We start from the raw sequence: 18,658 nt of genomic DNA, 5'->3' as shown, positions 1-18,658 counted from the left end.
GTGGTTCATCGTCCCGCAGAGTTGCTTCGATCATTCAGGAAACGGTGACGTACCGTATACGTGTGTGTCCACGTGACGTTTGCTTGAACTTAAGCATTCCTGCAAGCTCCAGTAGTTTGTGCGACATGAGCACGCTTACGTAAAACATTTTACGCCCGGGCGCGTTTATCCGCAGGTAAAAAGTAAATAAAAAATGTGGATGCCGCGCGCTGTCGGTGTCGGTTTAAGCGAAGCTTTCATTGGTCTTTGCAAAGAACGCTGTTTTTGTTAGTGACCCTTTGCAAGCATAGAGCACACGACCAGTGAACGACGACAATGGAATTACGACGGCTGTATGATGACTACACAATTACGTTGATGGATCGACCGCAACAGTATGACGATGACGCATTCAAGGCGATGGAATGACGCCAATGGCATAACGACACTGGAATCGATACGACAGCGTGACGACCGAACGACCACGACGACTTAATAACGACGACCACGTGACGACGACGGCATGCCGACAAAGGAATGACCACCTACGCAATGACGATAACGGGATGGCCACATTGGGTATGAGGACAATGGGGTCATGACACTGAAATCACTACGACAGGATGACGACGATGAAACGACCACGAGGGTATGACATCGAGTTTGTGACGATGTCGCAGTGACGTGGATGAAATGATGACGACGGAGGGACGACAGCGGTAGAAACAACGATGGATCGAAGAGCGCGGTGTCATGACGACGATATGACAATACAGTGACGACGTCCGAGTGAAGACGACGGAAGGATTACGGTGAAATAAAAACAAAGGAATGATCACAATAGCATGAAGGCCATGAAGCGAGGACGGTTTGACGACGACGTCGTGCTGATGTAGGAGCTCAGTTCGACACTTACGTGAATGTCATACCGCCCCGCTCCGCCTCGGTTTGTAGTATAACCAGTGCTTGTTCGGGCTAGATCGCGTACTGGCCAATTGTGCAAGACAGCCAGCAGCCAGCAGCCAGCACCCGAAAAGTGTGCTGGGAGGAGAGGGGGGGGGGGGAGGTAAAGAAAGCTTCCGTTTAAAAGAGAACTATGTTGTGCGCAGCCAGAGGGTTCATCGGGGGAGTAGAACTTGGTGCTGCACAGCAAGTTGCAAAGTGACAAAATACTTTTTTTTTGCTCAGAGCCGTTTACCCGTCCATTAAAACAAAAGAAAAAAAAGAAACTCCCATAGCCCCGTCCATTAAAACAAAAGAAAGAAATAAAAAGAAAGGAACTCCCATAGCCAAGCGTAAAATGCTTAGGAGTACTTCTGTTTGGGCAAGTTGGTGCGACATACGTCAAATTTAAACAGCGCAAAAAGACAGATACAACAGGGAACACATACACAGCGCTGGTCCTGTGTGCACGTGCTTCTTGTTGTTTCCGTCTTTTCGCGCTGTTTAAATTTGACGTAAAACGCTCCTTCGTGCGAGCGGCCATTGACCTTTCTGTAATAGAAGGATGTGTGCGTTTCTATACGTATACTGTTACTCCACTCTTTGTTTTGCTGTATGCGGCGTCTAGCGTATATATATATTTCCCGACCGCAATTATCTCAGTTGCGTTTTCTGCATCGGTGGCCGCTTCTTGCGGTCAAGGTTTGAGGAAATTGCGCGAATGTTTATGCGCGATCTGGGAGTGTACGCACGACTGAGCACTTGCTTACACACTGTCGTTCCTCGTGGGCGTCGCACAATGAGCCCTCCCTAAGCAGTCAAACTCACTCTTGCTCGCCACACCGACCGGGAACCGCAGTAGTAGCACACCATATTCGTCAGAGTACAGGAGGACGAAACGAACGCAATTTTTAAAGATGTTTTCATTTTCAATGGTGCTCCTTTGTTTATTTGATCACCGAATAGTTTTCTGCCATGACTTAGTGGAAATCTATAACCGTTTCGGCTGTCTATTTCTTTCAACTAAGAAGACTGATTTAATTTTTTTTTGATAAGCAGTTACTGCATTGTGATGAAGATGTCACAAGAACGAGGTTAGCGTTCGAAAAGTATGGATGCTAACAGTGGTTACGCCTGGTTGACAAAATATATTTGTCTCGTTTACCATTTTAACTTGAACCCTAATTAACCAAGGTGTGATAAAGATGATCAAATATGTGCGCAGACTGGCGAACGGCTTCTCAGTCGTATTCTACATTAGCATGAACATGACACCTTTTATTGGCCGCGAGATCGAGCAGAGTCACCGCCAAGCGGGCACTGGCTAAACCACAAATAGTGTAGATTGCACCGCGCGTCGTCTGCTAGGCACTAGGTGGTTACATTGTGCGTGTACTTCGTGAATAACTTTAAAAACCGTTTCTTTCGTGCTTGTAGCACAATCGTAAATGCTAGTCTGTATTTTTTAAGAGTGTACAAAAGCACTTAAGCCTTCCGCTGTAGTCTTTGCACTGTTGTAAGACCATTGACTACCTGTGCAGAGCGCGCAATGTATGATTGTCGTACCCGCTCCTTGCTACAATCATATCAATTTTATCTTCGTTTCGTGTTCGAGTACACCACACGAAAGCATTTTACCTTGTTTTTATTTAACCATACTGCAGGCCAATTCTTTGGCCCGAGCAGGAGGAAAATTACAACAATAAGCTTGAAAAGTGACGAGGCTATACAACAAAAGGAAAAAAAAAAGAGATTACAACAAATTCAACGCTAGTCCTCTTAGCAATAAAAAAGGACAAAAAACCAGAACACAATAGTAGAAAGTCGAAAACACAAAAAGTGCGAAGTACAAAGTAGCCATATAACAAAAAGACGAAGATCGAGACTACAAATTCAACTATCATCTTCTATTCTAGAACAAAAAATCTAGAATACATGGCAACTCAAGTCACATTTGCTTGCAAAAAAATACATCCCAATTAAGTTGAGAAGTCGTTCGATTGGTAATTCGTTCCACTCTTTCACCGTTTGAGGGAAAAAAACTGTTCTTATAGGAGTTTGTTCTTGCAAAATTGGAGCTAGTGTGTGTTCTGCTGTATGCCTTGTTCGTCTAGTAGAAGCTTGCCGAATACAAGTAGGAAAACTTAACGGGATTTTTCCTAAAAAAAGTGTATGAAGGAAGAGAAGTCGACTTATTCTCCGGCGTATTTCTAACGTTTGAATCTGTTGTTCTTGCATGAGCAAGGTGGGAGAATCTTAGTCTTCTATATTTACCGCATATAAACCTTACCGCTTTTCTTTGGATGCGCTCCAATATTTCAGTGTCCTTCTTTGTGTAGGGATCCCACAGTACCGATACATACTCCAACTCGGACCTTATACATGCATTATATGCTAAAATATTTGCATTTACGGGAGCATTTTTAAGCAGTTCGCTTAGAGAAAACATAACTTTTGAAAGGCAGAAGTACAAGTGTCTGTGATATGTGTGGACCTTGATAGATTTTTCGTAAGGGTGACTCCTAGGTACTTATACCTATCGAACTTCACAAATCGCACTCCTGCCTGAGGTTATACGTGAGTACATTAGGCATTTTTATTTCTAGTGACGCGTAAAAGAAGTCTTTTCCCTGTTTAGCTCCATGCTCCACTCTTCACACCAGTCATCGATTGCCTGGAGAACCGCCTGTAGGCAATCCTGGTCTTCCGTGCACAATATTTAAAAAAACAACACGATCATCTGCAAATAATCTGATGGAAACATCATCTGGTAACACATCAACTAAATCCTTTATATAAGTTAAAAACCACAACGATCCCAGTACACTTCCCTGGGGAACTCCGGAGTTAACTGATAGCATATGGGATGAATAATTTTGCACTTCAACAAATTTTTGTCTCTGTTTAGGATACGCAGCAATCCATCCCACGTAATTGGACGGTTGACCAATGCACTGTAACTTAAACAATAACTTGTCATGGGGTACCTTGCCAAAGGCCTTACGAAAATCTATGAAGAAAACATCCACCTGGCCAGATGTGTCTAGCACACTAAAAAATTCATGAACTGTTGAGACTAACTGTGTGACCTGTAGACAGACCTTTGCTAATACCATGCTGGTAAACGGAAATTAATTTATTTGCAGAAAAGGAATTTCTGCAGGTAACTTACAATAACGTGCTCTAACAGCTTACAACATTGACTGGTGATAGAAACTGGGTGATAGTAACTAGCAGGTGACTCCCTTTTTTTATGTATTCGCATAATGCGTGCCTTTCGCCAGTCACTTGGTATATCGCATGATCTCAGTGATAAGTTAAAGATATCCGCAAGAAATCCGGAAACATGTTCTGCATAGCGTTTCAAGAATAAGTTAGGAATGCCATCTGGTCCACTAGCCTTCGATCCTTGTATTAATATTCAAAACCATCACCAGAACACCGTCGCGTGTGATTACAATTCCATGTGCACAATCTCACGCGGCTTCGGTATGCTCAATTTCATCCAGCTCCGGAAATACACTTTCAAAGTAGACATTAAATCTTTCCGCTATGCTACACGGGTCCGTCACTGTGCAATCATCAACCTTTATTTTCGATATTTCAGTTCTAGTTTGACCAAGAAATCGCCCTAATTTGGAAGGGTCACTTTTAATAAACTTTTCCAAACCGTTGCGAAAAAAGTTATGTCTGGCTTGCTTAACCTTTGTCAATAAATTATTCCTAACACTAGTAAAGCGCTCCGTTCCTGTTTTAGCTTTCTTTCGCAGTAGTTTTATTTGGCGCTTACAAGGAATTATCTCTCTGGTAATTCGCGGATTTGAACGCTTGGAAACACTTTTAGATGGTATGAAATTTGCGACGTAGTATGTGAAAGCATTGCGAAACATCTGCCATGCGCTTTCAACAGTATACACTGCACCGCGAAGCTTTGTATCTAAGTAGTCTATTATTGCCACGTCATCTGCTCGATCGAAATCCTTAACTACGTTTTTTGCTGAAGTTTCTTTCTGGCTATCAATAGCTCTAGACCACGAGAAAAAAATCAATTCATGGTCTGAAATTCCGGTCTCAATTGTCACGTTTGCGCCATCGAAGATTTCACTAGCGAACATAAGGTCAAGAATCGAATTCCCTCTTGTGTTCCCTTTGACTACTTGTTCGAGGTTAAGAACGAATAATGTCGAGAACCGAGTCTTCACAAGCGGAACACCCGTAACTGATACTGTTCCAATTAATATTTGGCAAGTTAAAATCACCTGTTACTATTAGGTTTCTGCCTTGCAGCTTTAGAACTTCATCATATAATTGGATCATGTAATCATCGTTAGAATCAGGACATAGATAAACTGTGACAAGAAAAAATGTTATCCCCGACAACATCACTCTCAGGAACAAGCTCTCGTGATTGTCTATTTGGTTAAGAACGTCTATTTCTGTTCCTTTTTTTTAGCAGTGACTGCTACACCACCGCCACGAGAGCCTCTGTCCCTTCCGTACAACTGATAAGGTGGTGGAACTATTTCGTCATCGCGAATAATCCAAGATTATGTGATTACGCAAAGATAAGGTGCACACAGTAGCAGAATATCTTCAAGCTTATCTTTTTATTTACGATGCTGCGAGCGTTCAGGGACATCAAACGTAACTGGCGAGGCTCGGGTTGTTAGCTAGAAGGTAATCTGTTCAATTTCGCCGCTTCTTTTCGCGTGTTCAACGCTTTATCCCACAGGAAAGTTTTGCCACCTATCCGGAGTTTATCGTGTGCAAGCGATACCTTTTTCTTGGCATCTCTCTGGCGTTTAGCACTAGCCCAGAGCAACCTGCGTTTTCTTAACGTATCTGCCCAGCAATCCTGCTGAATATACTGTATCCGTTCCTTTCAATTTTTTTTTGCGTTTGACAAGACAGCTTGCTTTTCGGGAAATCTTGGAAAAAAAAGAATAATTAGTCTATCCGATTTTGGCCTTCCAAGCCGATCAATTCGCGCAACCGACGAACAGGTAACGCCTAATTTATCCTGAAAAATGTGCTTTATAACTGTGTTTCTTAGGACTGTTTCTGTTTCGTCAGGAATGTCTGGGATTCCAAAAACAATTAAATTTGATCTGCTACTTCTGTCCTCCAAATTCACTAATTGTTCGTGCTGCGAGTGGAGAGCCTTCTGCATGTCTGTAACAGCTAGGCTTACAACTTGGACTGGACTGAAAAAAAATTATTTTGGTCCTGCAGGACGCGCTTAGGGCGTAGCGGGCGTCTCCCACGTAGGGACCGACAGGGAATACCTGGCGGCCGCTTCGTGGGCCTTCTGGACGGCTCATTGCTGGTAGGCGAGAGCGAGCTTGTGAGGAACTTCTCCCACTTGTCCGAGGTAGAGTCGGGATGAGCGTTTCTACACTCCCAGAGCACCTACAAGAGTATGAAGCATATCCTCGCAGTAGGTCCAGGGTTTTCTTCCACACCCCCACAAACCGTGGTATATGTTTTTTTTTCTGATCACCCTCTCTTTCTATGTGTGTGCATTTTTCTTTATCTTTCTGTCTCCCTTTACCCCTTCCCCAGTGCAGGGTAGCAAACTGGATAGCTACCTTCCGGTTAACCTCCCTGCCTTTCCCATCTCATTTATCTCTCTCTCTCTCTCCCACAAACCAGCAATTTACGAACACAATAACAATCGTATGCAATACGCAAACACTTCGGTGAGCACGGCACAACAATAAAAAATCGATCATCACTATTTAGGCAGGAGCCTGAAGTGCGAAAGCAAATCGCATGGTGAGTGACCTGTGCTCAGCCCTTTCGCCGTGCCCACTGAAGATGGAACGGAACGGTGCAGCTTTATTGCAGGGCCTTCTGATGACGTCACAGAGGCAGGGATTATAGCAAAGAACGGGGCAGCCTCGATAACGTTGTGCATTTGTCCTTGGTGCGCATCGATTCTTGTAGCCGTAGACGCTGGTAGCGGCGAAACCGAGGCAGAAAGCAGGAAGGAGCGCACTGCCGATTGACAGCAGCAACGCCTGAAGGGTGAAAGCAAAACGCATGGTGAGTGACCTGCGCTCAGCCCTTTCGCCGTGTTTTAAACAAAGGAAGACGTAGCAGCTATATGTGAATGCCGCGCTGCGTTTTAGTGACTTGTCACCATGTGTTGAATGCTCCACGATCTCTGTGATACTACGAAAGAAGAACGGGGTGGCGTGAACATCACTCGGCAGTAGAAAAGAGAATCGTAAGTATGCACTCATATCACATAACGTCATGCACTTTATAATACGATAACTACATTATGACAATTGCATGACCCTCGCTTAGTTAGTGCTCGAATAGAGGTGTTCATTTATTATGTGGTTCTGATGTCACTAAGATGAATTAATTAGTCCTTGTAATTAAATAGTTGAATTTTTTTCTTTGATTTGCTGCCACAAAATGAAACCAAAGATAGGGTACCATATCAGGATCATGTGTGACACGGCAGTCTCTAGACGTCGGACATCATAAGACTGAGTTCGAAGGTGGCTCTTATAATTTACCTTAACTCTTCATTGTAGCGTTGTTAGATTGGCGCAACACGCTGGCCATTGTTAGCTGAAATAAAACAACGTAATGATTCTAGATCCTCAAGTAATTGCAACTTTGTCGCATTGCTGTCGTGCGCGTCACCTTGCAATGGCGACAAAAATAGTCTCCTCTGAGGCAACCTGATGATCCTACTATCCTAATGAACTCACAGTGGCCTAGCTTGCTTAATTCGGCTCATTAACTATTTGCGTTTCACAGCGAAAAAAAAAGGAGAAATGTATACGTCCAATTGCATGTGGTGCGCACTAAATTGGCACTAAATTGCCAATTTACCTTTTTTACAGGAATAGAGACTTCTATTGCGAAAGCAATTATACGGACACTCCAAGCTCGTTCTTGCCGTCGTCGTCGCCGTGAGGTTCCGTATTAAGTCCAAGGGCGATAAAATTGTGGTCGCGTGCCGTGCGCTGTGTGTGCGAGTGAAAGCGTGCGAGGGTGAGCCGGCAACCGCAGCTTAACCTCGGCCGGAAGCGCGCGCTCTTCGTTCACGCGCGAGGCACGGGGAGGAGGCGACGGAGACGGTGGAGGTGGGGTAGGTTTTGCTCCCGCGGCTGCTGCTCACGGAGCTATCTTGAAAACCATATGCGATGCGGACGAAGTGTACACCCGCGGGGGCCTGATCTTCAAAGCGATCTGCGATTGCGACAAAGTGCATTCGCCGTGTGCCGGGAGCTTCGTATGCGCTGAGCTTTCGACGTTTAGTTCGCGTTGAAGCCAGAGCCAGCGCGAACGTCAATTTGCTCGCTGCTGCTGGCGCGCTTTCCCACTCCAGCGTTTTCACGAGTTTCCGCGGTCATGGAGCGAGATGTGTTCATGTTTGCTTGTGTGCACGTGACATCGTGCTTTAGTTAGTAAGCGAATGTTTAGAAGTTCATACGGCCGATAAACTACTATGCTTACTTCGCACAGCTGTCTAATGACTTGCTATCGCAATGGATGCTTCGCCTTTCGGGTGAAACTGCGACTTTTTTCGGGCGTGTCCAGGAAAGTTTTTGTGGACACCGGTAACGGCGATAAAATATTTTAAGACATCGTTACCGACTTACCTTTACCGATTCCTGTTGCGCATGCGCAGAGGTTACTGGTATGCGGTAAGCTCACCCGTAGGCTCCCCGCTTCGATGCCAATAGGTGACCCGTAAAACGAGCAATCGCAGGGAACTGTGGAGCGCGCCGTCTGCTATCAGCTTCCTGTTCGACGGACGGACGCGGCGGCATCGGCGGCATGCCCGGCGCACGTGTTTTTCTAGCGCGGTTTCAACTGTCAGTAGTGCGAAGCTTTCTGTCCACTTTGTCGACCAGCAATGTCGTAGCATTCATGCAGCTGATTTCTAGGTTTCAGTTCACTCTGGGCGCGACAAAGACGAGCCAAGAAAGCAAGGATGCGCTTTTATTCATAAAGAACTCTGGTTTTCGTTTCGGCGGCCTTTTTTGTTTCTGCCAGGTTTATAGCTACGACATTTGCCGCTGCTTGGACGCACCGTCACTGACTGCTCTGCCTGCGGGTCAGTCAGACAGATGAAAAAGCTGTCTTTATCCGATAACTTATCAAGCGTATAGAAGCATTACTTAGAAAATCGGGAGCCGAGGCGATGGCTATAGCAGCCTGGCAAATACTGGCCTGTGATCGTCGCTGCAACCGTCAGTAACGGCGCGGCTAGCGTAATTTGATAATGAAGTGCTGAAAATGTTCGAAAACTGCGCGCTGTCAACAGCATTTCTTGGTCGAAACTCGAGGTTCATTTGAAGTGGTACGTAGTTAGAAGTTTTCGCTTTGTTGTCGGCCGCGGACAGGCTCGACCCATATGTTAGCCTATTTAACGGTAGATATCAGTAGAAGGCGTACATGGAGCAGCGGTTAGAGGGCTACATGCGCTTGAAGATTCATAAGCTTCGGTTTGATTTCCCCGCGCCACCGCGTCATTTTTAATGCCGCATGAGAATTGTTCGAGATTCTTGGCAAGGGACGCCCATGTTCAACAAATTAACTAGCTCATAAATGCTCTTGGTAGGTAAAAGATGACTGCGGCTTAACTCAGCTAACCCTGGATATGCAAAGCGAGAGCTAGGTGTAGCCTGGTTAAGTCTTGGTTTCACTTGGTTAACCTTTGATTTAGCTGTAATTATTATACTTAGGAATAGACTCATCGTTAAGCCAGCTATAAATTATATGCCGACAAGTCGAGGCGTTTTACGAGCCGAACCGCTCGCTCTTCCTCAGTCTCCGACGCTAGCTTCGCGCGCTTAGCATTCCGGTACCCTCTCCAAGGAAGCAGCTCACCGGGACGATATCCGCGGGGCGGTCAGACGCCGCTTGCCGACGACTGCTCAAAGCGTCCGGCTCCCGCGCAACGCTCAAAGAAGACGGCCCGGCCTCGCTCTCATCCATGGGCAAGCTTGCACTGACTAGTCGAGCGCGGCGCTGCTCTTGGCCAGGTGCGCGCCGAGTCACGTGGTCAGGCGGCGACCCAGCTGCGGAGAGCGCGTGCGCCAAGCCGGTGGCGGCAGCTAGGACACGCGGCGGCGGCGGAGCTCGGCGCAGTGAGTCACGTGATGCGTTGCCAAGGCTACGGCGCAGCTGCGGTCAAATGAAGGTCAAATTGCTGGTGACAGTGAAACTCGGCTCGACTAGGTTAGTAAAGTTAAAATAACTGAAGCAAGATGCGTACTTAAGGTAGCATTTGACAACTGTGAAGTGCCTTATCGGCAGCCAAGCAGAATAATGGAGACACATACATATTGGTTGGTCGTGGGTTTATTCGGAAAGTAGTTTGTACAAGCATGTAGGAACGACGTATTTTACACACAAACATTTGTGCATGGGTGAAGGTGATATAGATGAGTTGGGAAAGCATGTACGATGGTGCTGAACAGCTCACAATGGGACACGTCAATACAGATGGCTCGTGTTCGTTTGCAAGCGAGTGAATGGCATGGCCACAAACAAGCTTCATAATTGTGACCTCGAAATAGTGGAAAAAAAAAGACGACGAAGGCAAGATGAGTGCCACAAAAGGCAGTGACTGGATTCTGCAGCTATGCATGGGTCCTTTTGTCGTAGTTGATATAAATGACAATGACTTAGCCATGAGGTGGGATTCGCCAGGCTGTGCTGCGGGAGCAACCCAGAAGGGCATCGTCTTGCGGCTAATATATATATATATAATTTCATTCTACCGCGTAGTTCTTTGCCGTCCTCGACTGCGCTTCTCTTCCATTGCCACCCATTCTGTCGCTTTGACAGCCGGTAGTCTGCTCTGGGAATTACATGACTAGCTGCCCAAATCCACATGGAGCACCCCCGCTCACTCCCTAATCAACAACGATAACTGCCTGTATCGTAACGTCACAGATATCGCTCCACATTCCCTCACCTAAAAAAGAAGTGAGAAAAAAGAAAAGGAATTCTCTTTACACATTGAAGCAGCCTTTCTGTTCTGAACTACTCATTCTTTCCTACTTCCCCGCTACAGTTCTGTAATGGGGGAACGAGTGCACCTCTTCTTCACCCCAATATAAAAACTTAGTGCCTAAGTTTTGCGTAGAGATATCGGCGGTGGGGGTCGCTCTACCATAACGTCGTGGCTCTGAGTTTTCAGGCGTTTAGCTTTCTAAAACGCCACGCTCCAGAAGTGGCTGCGTGGGCGTAGAGAAAGAGAGGGAAAAATTTTAATAATATCTGGAGAGGTTATCTTAGCAACAGTCTTAATATTTTACTAAAGATAACATGGTGAGGGATCAAAGAAAGGATGTGAGACACACACTCACTCGCAGGCGGACAGACGCGGATTTCAGCTGTAAGCGATATGCACATTTTATCTATTTATGGAATATTGCACATTTCTTGCGTGTTTGTGCGTGTCCTTGTACATGATCAGTGGCCTTCTGGACTCGTGTGCCGAAGTTTGTATACGTTCATGCTCTTTGTGATGTCATTCGGTTTGCCATGTGAGGAGTAGCCGGTGCTGCCTAAAGGCGCCAACCTCTCCTTTAACACGAGGTAAAAAATGAATATAGAAAGCCTCGAAGCGTGTCGCAGGGAACGGGTCTGGCGAGGCGGTGCTTTTTTTTCTATAAACTATCAAAAACCAATGTCTACGGCTTCTTGCGGAGCGACGTAGCGATCTCGATGGCGATCTCGATGAGGCTCGGCGTCCTGGGCGCGTTGGCCGCCAGAGGGGGTAGGGCTGGCTGCTCTCGGCAACTGGCTGGACCCGCGGGAAGTAGGGTCCGCACACGAGCCCCAGCACCTGTCCGAACACCCTCTCCATGACACTGCTGACGTACTCGTTCGCCGGGGAGTCGGGCTCGTCGCAGTCAGCCAACGCCGCCTCGGTGCAGTCCACCGCGCTGTGGTACGAGCTGCGATTGATCGGAGATGGACAGTGTTGTTATAGTGAGTATTAGCGTGTCCGGTATTCCGGTACACGCAATGGCGTTTTCGTAATAACGGGTTACCCTACTACGGCAGCGACATATTCTGACGCTTCGTCAACCACAATCCCTCATATAGATGTCTTCGTGTTCCATCAGTGTGCTTGCCGAAAAAAAATCATTGAAAAAGGCAACGTGTTCACGATTACGCCACAGCCAAACATTGACACCAACAGATAGTAGACTTGGCTATAGCAATAATAGTTCTGTGTTCTTGTGGTTGAGCTGTGCACCCACAGGTGGCGCCACGAACCCGGCGCTTACGCGTACGCATTGAGTAACCCGTTAATCCACAAGCGGTAAGAAGTTTGCGGATAAACTCAAGCTCTCTAGTGAATACAAGAAAGGTGCACATACCGTCAGAAACAATTTCAGTTTGACAATATGTGTTCACGGGAAAGAATAACAGCGAGTGGGTTAGATAGATAGTGAGGAGCCTCGTAAGCGATAGATGCTGCAGTTCATATGGATGCGGTTCGTAAAATTTTTTGCTCGACTACGCGCGCCACTTGCGTTGCACTTGGAGAGAAACAACTGGAAAGTCTTCAAAGCAGACAGGCCCAATAGAGACGAGGCTTTTGGTGTACGCTGTGGGGCGCCACCCCCGCGGCTGTCTGGAACGGAGCAGTATTCCACATCATTACACTTTGTGTTTAAGCGTGTAGTTTTGTTTGCTGTAGTGGTATCACATAGATTTCAGTATGCGAAGCCATTTCGTGATCTCAATGAAAGCGAGGAGTCCAGCAAAATTTTGGTTTCAGTCGAAATACACCAAGCTTTTTTAACAGCGAAGCTGTTTAAGCCAGCCGTAATTTGTGGTGCGTAGCAAGAAACTACCAAGAAAGAAAAAAAAAACTTTCTTGCCGAGGCGGGATTCGAGCCCACGTACCCCCGACCCCAAAGCGAGCGTCGTAACCACTAGGCTATACATCCTTTTTTTCTTCTTTATTGCCGGAACTTTCACTTTGTGAACACCAATTGCAACAATTTTTGCCAAACAAAAAAATACATAATTATACATATACACATACTTTCACAGTTGCATGCATCCATGTTGTGCGGTCAGCCACATTTTGACTGGCACTGTCATGTCAGGTTTAAAATTCTTTTATAACTAGGCTATACATCCACGCCTGCAGAGGATGCATTTATACGAACCATATGATTGCGTTCGAGCGTCGTCATCTTCGTACACTGCTGGCGTGTTCGTACGCTCCTGTTCTGCGAGGTGAAGAGGTTTCGCGCGCTATGAGAGCTAGAGAGACACGCATTCACGGAGCGGATCTCCTGGAACGCGGTGTCGGTGTTGCAAGGTGCGCTATGCAACGCGCAATGACGGCCGTAAGTCCGAGACGCGCGAAAAGAAATTATCATATACATGAGTAATAAGATGAAATGTTCGCGGGCACTCCTGGAAAATGCTGGGCTACGATCTCCCAGCTTCGCTGTTTCAAACGTTGCGCGGCCGAGTACAAGGTTTTTCGGGGATATTTGATGTTATTAAAGCAAAAGACAGCCCACTGCATATGTACCATGCGAATTTCAAGTACAAGTCACCAACGCTAAACACTTGCGACTGAAAATGAGAGAGATAAGGTCGCCACTGTGGCCTACATGGAACGTACGGGAATGCATAGTCTACTCCATCAGAGCTTGCAGGTCGTTGACATTATAGAAAGAACAGCATTCATCAAAGACTGTAATGTTTTCAGCCACGACATGTACTTGATTCATGGCACATGTGCGAACGTTAACGAGATGTACTAAGGATTCCTGTGCATCTCAGGCAATAAATTAAGGACCCTTTATTCTCTCTTAGATACATTGGCCTCAACGAGGCACTTTAAAGGGATTCTATGGTGCATCTTGTGGTGTGTTTTGTGCATGTCGTATGTCTGCGTCTTGCGCTGTGCACATAATTTCCTTTTTTATTATGCGCATCTTGTGAAGCTCTCGAGAAGTTATCGAAGAATAATTAAAGAGTAATTAAAGAGCCTCTATCTCTCTTCTTTTCTCAGCCTCTCTGCGGGCTATTCCTGATGACATTTGAATGTCGGGAGGCATTGTCCGTCTATCGTGCCCAAAACTGATTGACTCACCAGCAGGAGTAGTAGACAATCTCTTCGCGTTGCGCATTGGACACGGCTGTCTGCAGGCCCTCGTAGAGGTTCTTGATGCACACGTTGAGCTTGGCGCCGACGGAGTTCATGCACTTGATGCTGGCCTTGTACACTGCACGGATGAAGAAGGAAAGGTTAGGTTTATGCTATTTTACCTTTTCTCTTTTAGTTGCCTTTGACCACCGGTGGTTCTCTGACGCGCGTTCCCCGTCGCCCACTGCAGTTTCGCGACGATTAACTACAGAATCTAATTTATCGTTTCGTTGAATGATATATTGATCTATTTATTATGGCATTAGAAATATTGGCAACAAATATGTCACCGGCTTATCAACAACGTTACATTTTGTGTCAATGTGAAGATAATGTGAATAGAAAGAAAAGGTCAAGGGGAATTTAATCATTGCAACTTTTAAGCAATTCACTACCGAAAGTGAGAGTCATCTTGTGATAGAAAGAAAATGGAGCAAGAAAAAGTTGAGTGTATTACTTTCCGCACAGCGTGGCATAGAAAGCTTAACGAGGCAGTAGTCTACAAAGACTGTCACTTTCAACGCAGACTCGCTTGTTTTGATGTATTTGGGAGTGTGGGGAACTATTATGCCATAGGTTTCTCCATAAACTATATAGTGTTCAATAACTAAAGAATTATTATGTTAGGCGAGAAGAACTGGTTGCATAAATAAAGCACTTTTTTTACAAACGGGCATGAACAGTCAACTGAACAAAGAAAAAAAAAAGATCCTTAGAGGAAAGAAAACTTGTACCAGTTTCTCACAGTGGTGCACAATCACGATTGCTAAACATTTAAAGTGTATCGTCGTAGTCGTCACACAAAAAGTTTCGCAATTGTGACAGCGCTGAGGAAAGCGATCTTAATTTCATCCATTTCTTCCAAGGTAATGCGTTATGGTTGATCACAGGGTCATCGACTTGCCATGAGCGTTGCTCTCCCCGAGCATGCACTCATCCGGTGTAATAAAAGCATAGCGTCCGCCAAGTGCTTCTTTATCACCCCCACCTCGAATCTCGCCCCCTCTGGCCAAAATGTCGTTGCATGTTTCAATCACTCACTGTCGTTGCGTTCGTTGCCCTCTGTGCAGGCGGCCTCGAAGTCCTCTTCAGCGGCCTTAAGCGCCAGCGTGGTCACGACGCGGGCGAGGTTCTCGAGGCATCTGTCGCCGAATTTCTGAGAGCACTCGATTTGCTTCAGGAACAGCCTGTGAGAATCAAAGACGCATAGGTCACCACATCAAACCAAGTTTCCAGTGGTGTTGACGCTCAAGAAGCTCGTATATAGAACTTGGCTTAAAGGTTTGAAGAGGAAGCTTTAGATCGGGAGCTCCTATTTAAATACAATGGAACGGAGAAATCCTTTTTCTCGGCAACAACCGAACCGATTCCACGATGTACTTAAAGAAATGATATTTATATCTAATAACTATCTCTAGGAAGTTTTTTTTTGAGAACTGCAAACTTAAAAAAAAAATTAATGAATAAGTTTACAAAATCTCAAGCTCAGGATTAATAAAAAAGATATAACAATTCTATAAAGTACAATTGTCGAGACTTCTAAAGACGAGAAAATTCATGGCTTGTACGCCATTGTACGCCCCTAATTTGAGACTAAGACCATTGCAAGGCCCCCGTAAACGTCATAATAATTTCACCTAAACTCTAAATTATGGACCAAATTTGTCCGCGTGAGATGCTCTAGCATATGTAGTTCACCGAATGGGGATGTGCCTTTTTGGTACTTCTGTGTTCATTTGAATCTTGCTGCTTTTTAAGCAGTTCTTGTAAAAAAAAAACGTATGAGTCCTAAATCAAAATTACATTTCCTACATTTACTAGAATTGTTCATTTTCTCGCTCAAATGCAACAAATTGTATTCCAATTGGTCCAGCGGTTGGCTTATAAAAATATTTGTGCGTTTTTACGTGCATCTGAATAGAGAAATAGAAGTTGACCCCAAGCTAAAGCTTTCTTTCAGCGTGGATGCAAGGTCATGCTTAAAGTATTCCGTCTCTCGTGGGGGTCATGCGCTCCTGTATCAATTACCTCTGGTATGTCGACACTTTTGCGGTATTACTGAGCGAATGGACATACATCGAGTGCAGATACTTGGGTATTTTTGAAGCATGGCGAAGCATATCCTTCTCGGCATTCGCGGGTATTTAGTGGAGATCGAGATTCGTTTTCGCGATCGCAAGCAACCATCGGAACCGTTTAAGTCGTTTAGATCAAGCCCAACATTGCTCTTAAGATTGCTGGGGCTCAATTAGGTTGGGTAAACTAGTTGTACCAATGATACAATGTCTGAACTATCAGGCGAATAAATCATTGCTCATTCTTATGCCGTAAAATAGGCGCCATGTTTATCTCGCAGTCTCAAATTTGAAAGCATTTTTATTGACAGTAAATACCAAAGAACTGTTGGCCCCAGCAAATGTTGCCGGCTGCCCGTTTTCATTTGGATGACATATAAATGCGTCACACAATATCACAAATACAAATGAAGACATTATAAAATACCACATTATAAGTGCCACAAACACAACAGATGCAGTGCAGACACAGAAACTGTCATAAGTAATAAAAGTGCATGATATAATGTCACAATATAAATGTCGCAAATACTATAAGTGTACTAAAGATATACAAAATGGCACATAAGAGAAAAATGCACACTATCACTACTTATATACATTGCACGCAGAATGTTATTTGCAGTAGGCAAAGCTTACATGCATTTCTTATTCTAAGTAATTCTGCTCGACATGAGTGAGCGCTAAAAATTCTTTATGAGCAGCTAGCGCGTGTATTTAGACCAGTCGTTGATGGTCCATGCAGCTTCTTTAGGTGCATGATCGAAGGCCGTGCCGAAGATTCCCAACCGAAACACTATGCAGATCGCACGCTCGTTGAGAATCAAGGTTATGCGAAGCATTTTCTAGGTAGCTTGGTGGCTATCAAGCAACATTTGGGGTTCTGCAATGTGCTACCAGATGCTGCGAAATGTCTGTTTAGGGTGATCAATTGTGTGTGTGACTGAAGCGAGAGTGTGATGACCACGGCACTCTGATGGCGATGTAATGACGACTAATTCATTGCACGCAGGCGATATAACGTTAAGACCTGACCCGATCCCTAAGGTAATCAGCTCGATAAACTTGGCTCATACCGAAGACGGTGTCATTTAGCATAGCGCGTCAAAGCGCTAGGCTGCCGCAAGGGAATGACCGAAAATGTTGGGGTGCTTTCGCACGAAGGAAGACAGTTGCCGCCATACGACGTGGAATACACCGCCAACCGTGTCAAATGGCAAGCTTGCACGTGGAAGGTTGTTGTCTCGCACCATGCATGATACTTCGGTTACTTCGGTGCATGATTCGCACCAATGTCAGGTGGATTTGTGTTTCAGGTGAATGACAATACTTGCCTTTAATGAAACTTCCTATACCTTGACAATTTTATCCCCAGAACCAATTTTCCATATTCAGTATACCAGTGCTTCGAGTCGACGATCACTCAGGCCTCACCCTGAGATTGGCTAGCTTTCTGGTTCGCTCAGATACTTGAGCGACTTCCCCGTAAAGATGTGTGTCCTGGTTACGACGCCCAAAGCAGAACAAATCTTTCTTCAACTTGAATGCTTCCTTTGTGAAAAACCCATATTGATTTTCGCTTAGCGTTGTGTAGCAAGAAAACCCTTTCAGTAGGGAATGAACTGAAAGTCTATGATACCGACGTCTGTACAAGGAAGCGTTGAACGAAGGAACGAAAATCGTTCATTCCATTATGATTTCAGGCTTTTTCACTTGAAGGTTTAGTATAAAGTTTGATTTTATATATAAGCATTTGCATCGCTGAGCAACATGGATTTTGCCTGGTTTGTGATCTTACGAATTGAGCCTGCTGTGCGCAGAAGGGACACCACAAAGGTGAAGACGTACAAGAAAAGTGCTGAGTTGTCCATCTTCATCTTTGCGATGACCTCCCTGCGCACATGTTCAATTCTGTATATGCATGACAGCGCCGAAAATATTGCCCAGCCATTTATTGCCTGAGGTAAAAAAAAAAAACTGTGGGCTTGTTACTAAAGACCGAAAGGAGCATCTATTGCCTCGATATTTATAAATCCGGTGATTCACATTTTTTGTCTTGGAACACGTACCGTGTCAAACTGACTATGTGTGCCGTACGGCTTTTGGAATGTCCCTTCAGTTTTGGAATGCCCCTAAATTTTGTGCCTAAAGCTCTGCTTCGAAGCTGAGAGATCGGGACACTATGACAGTTTCTACTCATACAATTGCGCACGGGACTACTGTGACAGTTTCTTATCATACAATTGCGCACGATGTAACTGTCAGTTTTTGTCGCCCAATTACTCTCTCCCGGTTTAGCTGACCGCTACTGTAGCAAATTAATGACGATGAGATTGAGGGGGTCCACAGGACCAAGAAGCCACCTGAGAACTCTTGCAGCATTGCTGTAGAAATTCTGTTGGGCGTTTCTACTGACTTCGCGATGCGCTTCAATATACTTTCGGTTTAAATTAAATTCAACGCCATGTACAATTGTTGCGAGGGAAGCGGCGCAACA

At 45.2% G+C, this 18,658-nt stretch overlaps 1 protein-coding gene across 4 annotated transcripts in view; it reads right to left on the bottom strand.

The window, feature by feature from the left end:
• Positions 1 to 10,246: 10,246 nt before the first annotated feature.
• Positions 10,247 to 18,658, bottom strand: part of LOC119458198 (uncharacterized) — a 101,282-nt gene continuing 92,870 nt past the window's right edge. For 2 of the 4 annotated variants that reach the window (XM_049670831.1, XM_037720023.2), the window contains exons 3-5: positions 15,128 to 15,273; positions 14,033 to 14,165; positions 10,477 to 11,861 (exon numbers count right to left, since the gene is read on the bottom strand). In XM_049670831.1, the coding sequence (XP_049526788.1) occupies positions 11,432 to 11,861; positions 14,033 to 14,165; positions 15,128 to 15,273 (709 nt within the window). In that variant the 3' untranslated portion in view covers positions 10,477 to 11,431. The other 2 variants (XM_049670832.1, XR_007467892.1) reach the window with 2 other exon arrangements.

Source organism: Dermacentor silvarum, chromosome 7 (assembly GCF_013339745.2).
Source record: "Dermacentor silvarum isolate Dsil-2018 chromosome 7, BIME_Dsil_1.4, whole genome shotgun sequence".
Taxonomy (NCBI): Eukaryota; Metazoa; Arthropoda; class Arachnida; order Ixodida; family Ixodidae; genus Dermacentor; species Dermacentor silvarum.
The sequence above is the reverse complement of the archived record's forward strand: the minus strand, read 5'-3'. Positions and strand labels throughout refer to the sequence as shown.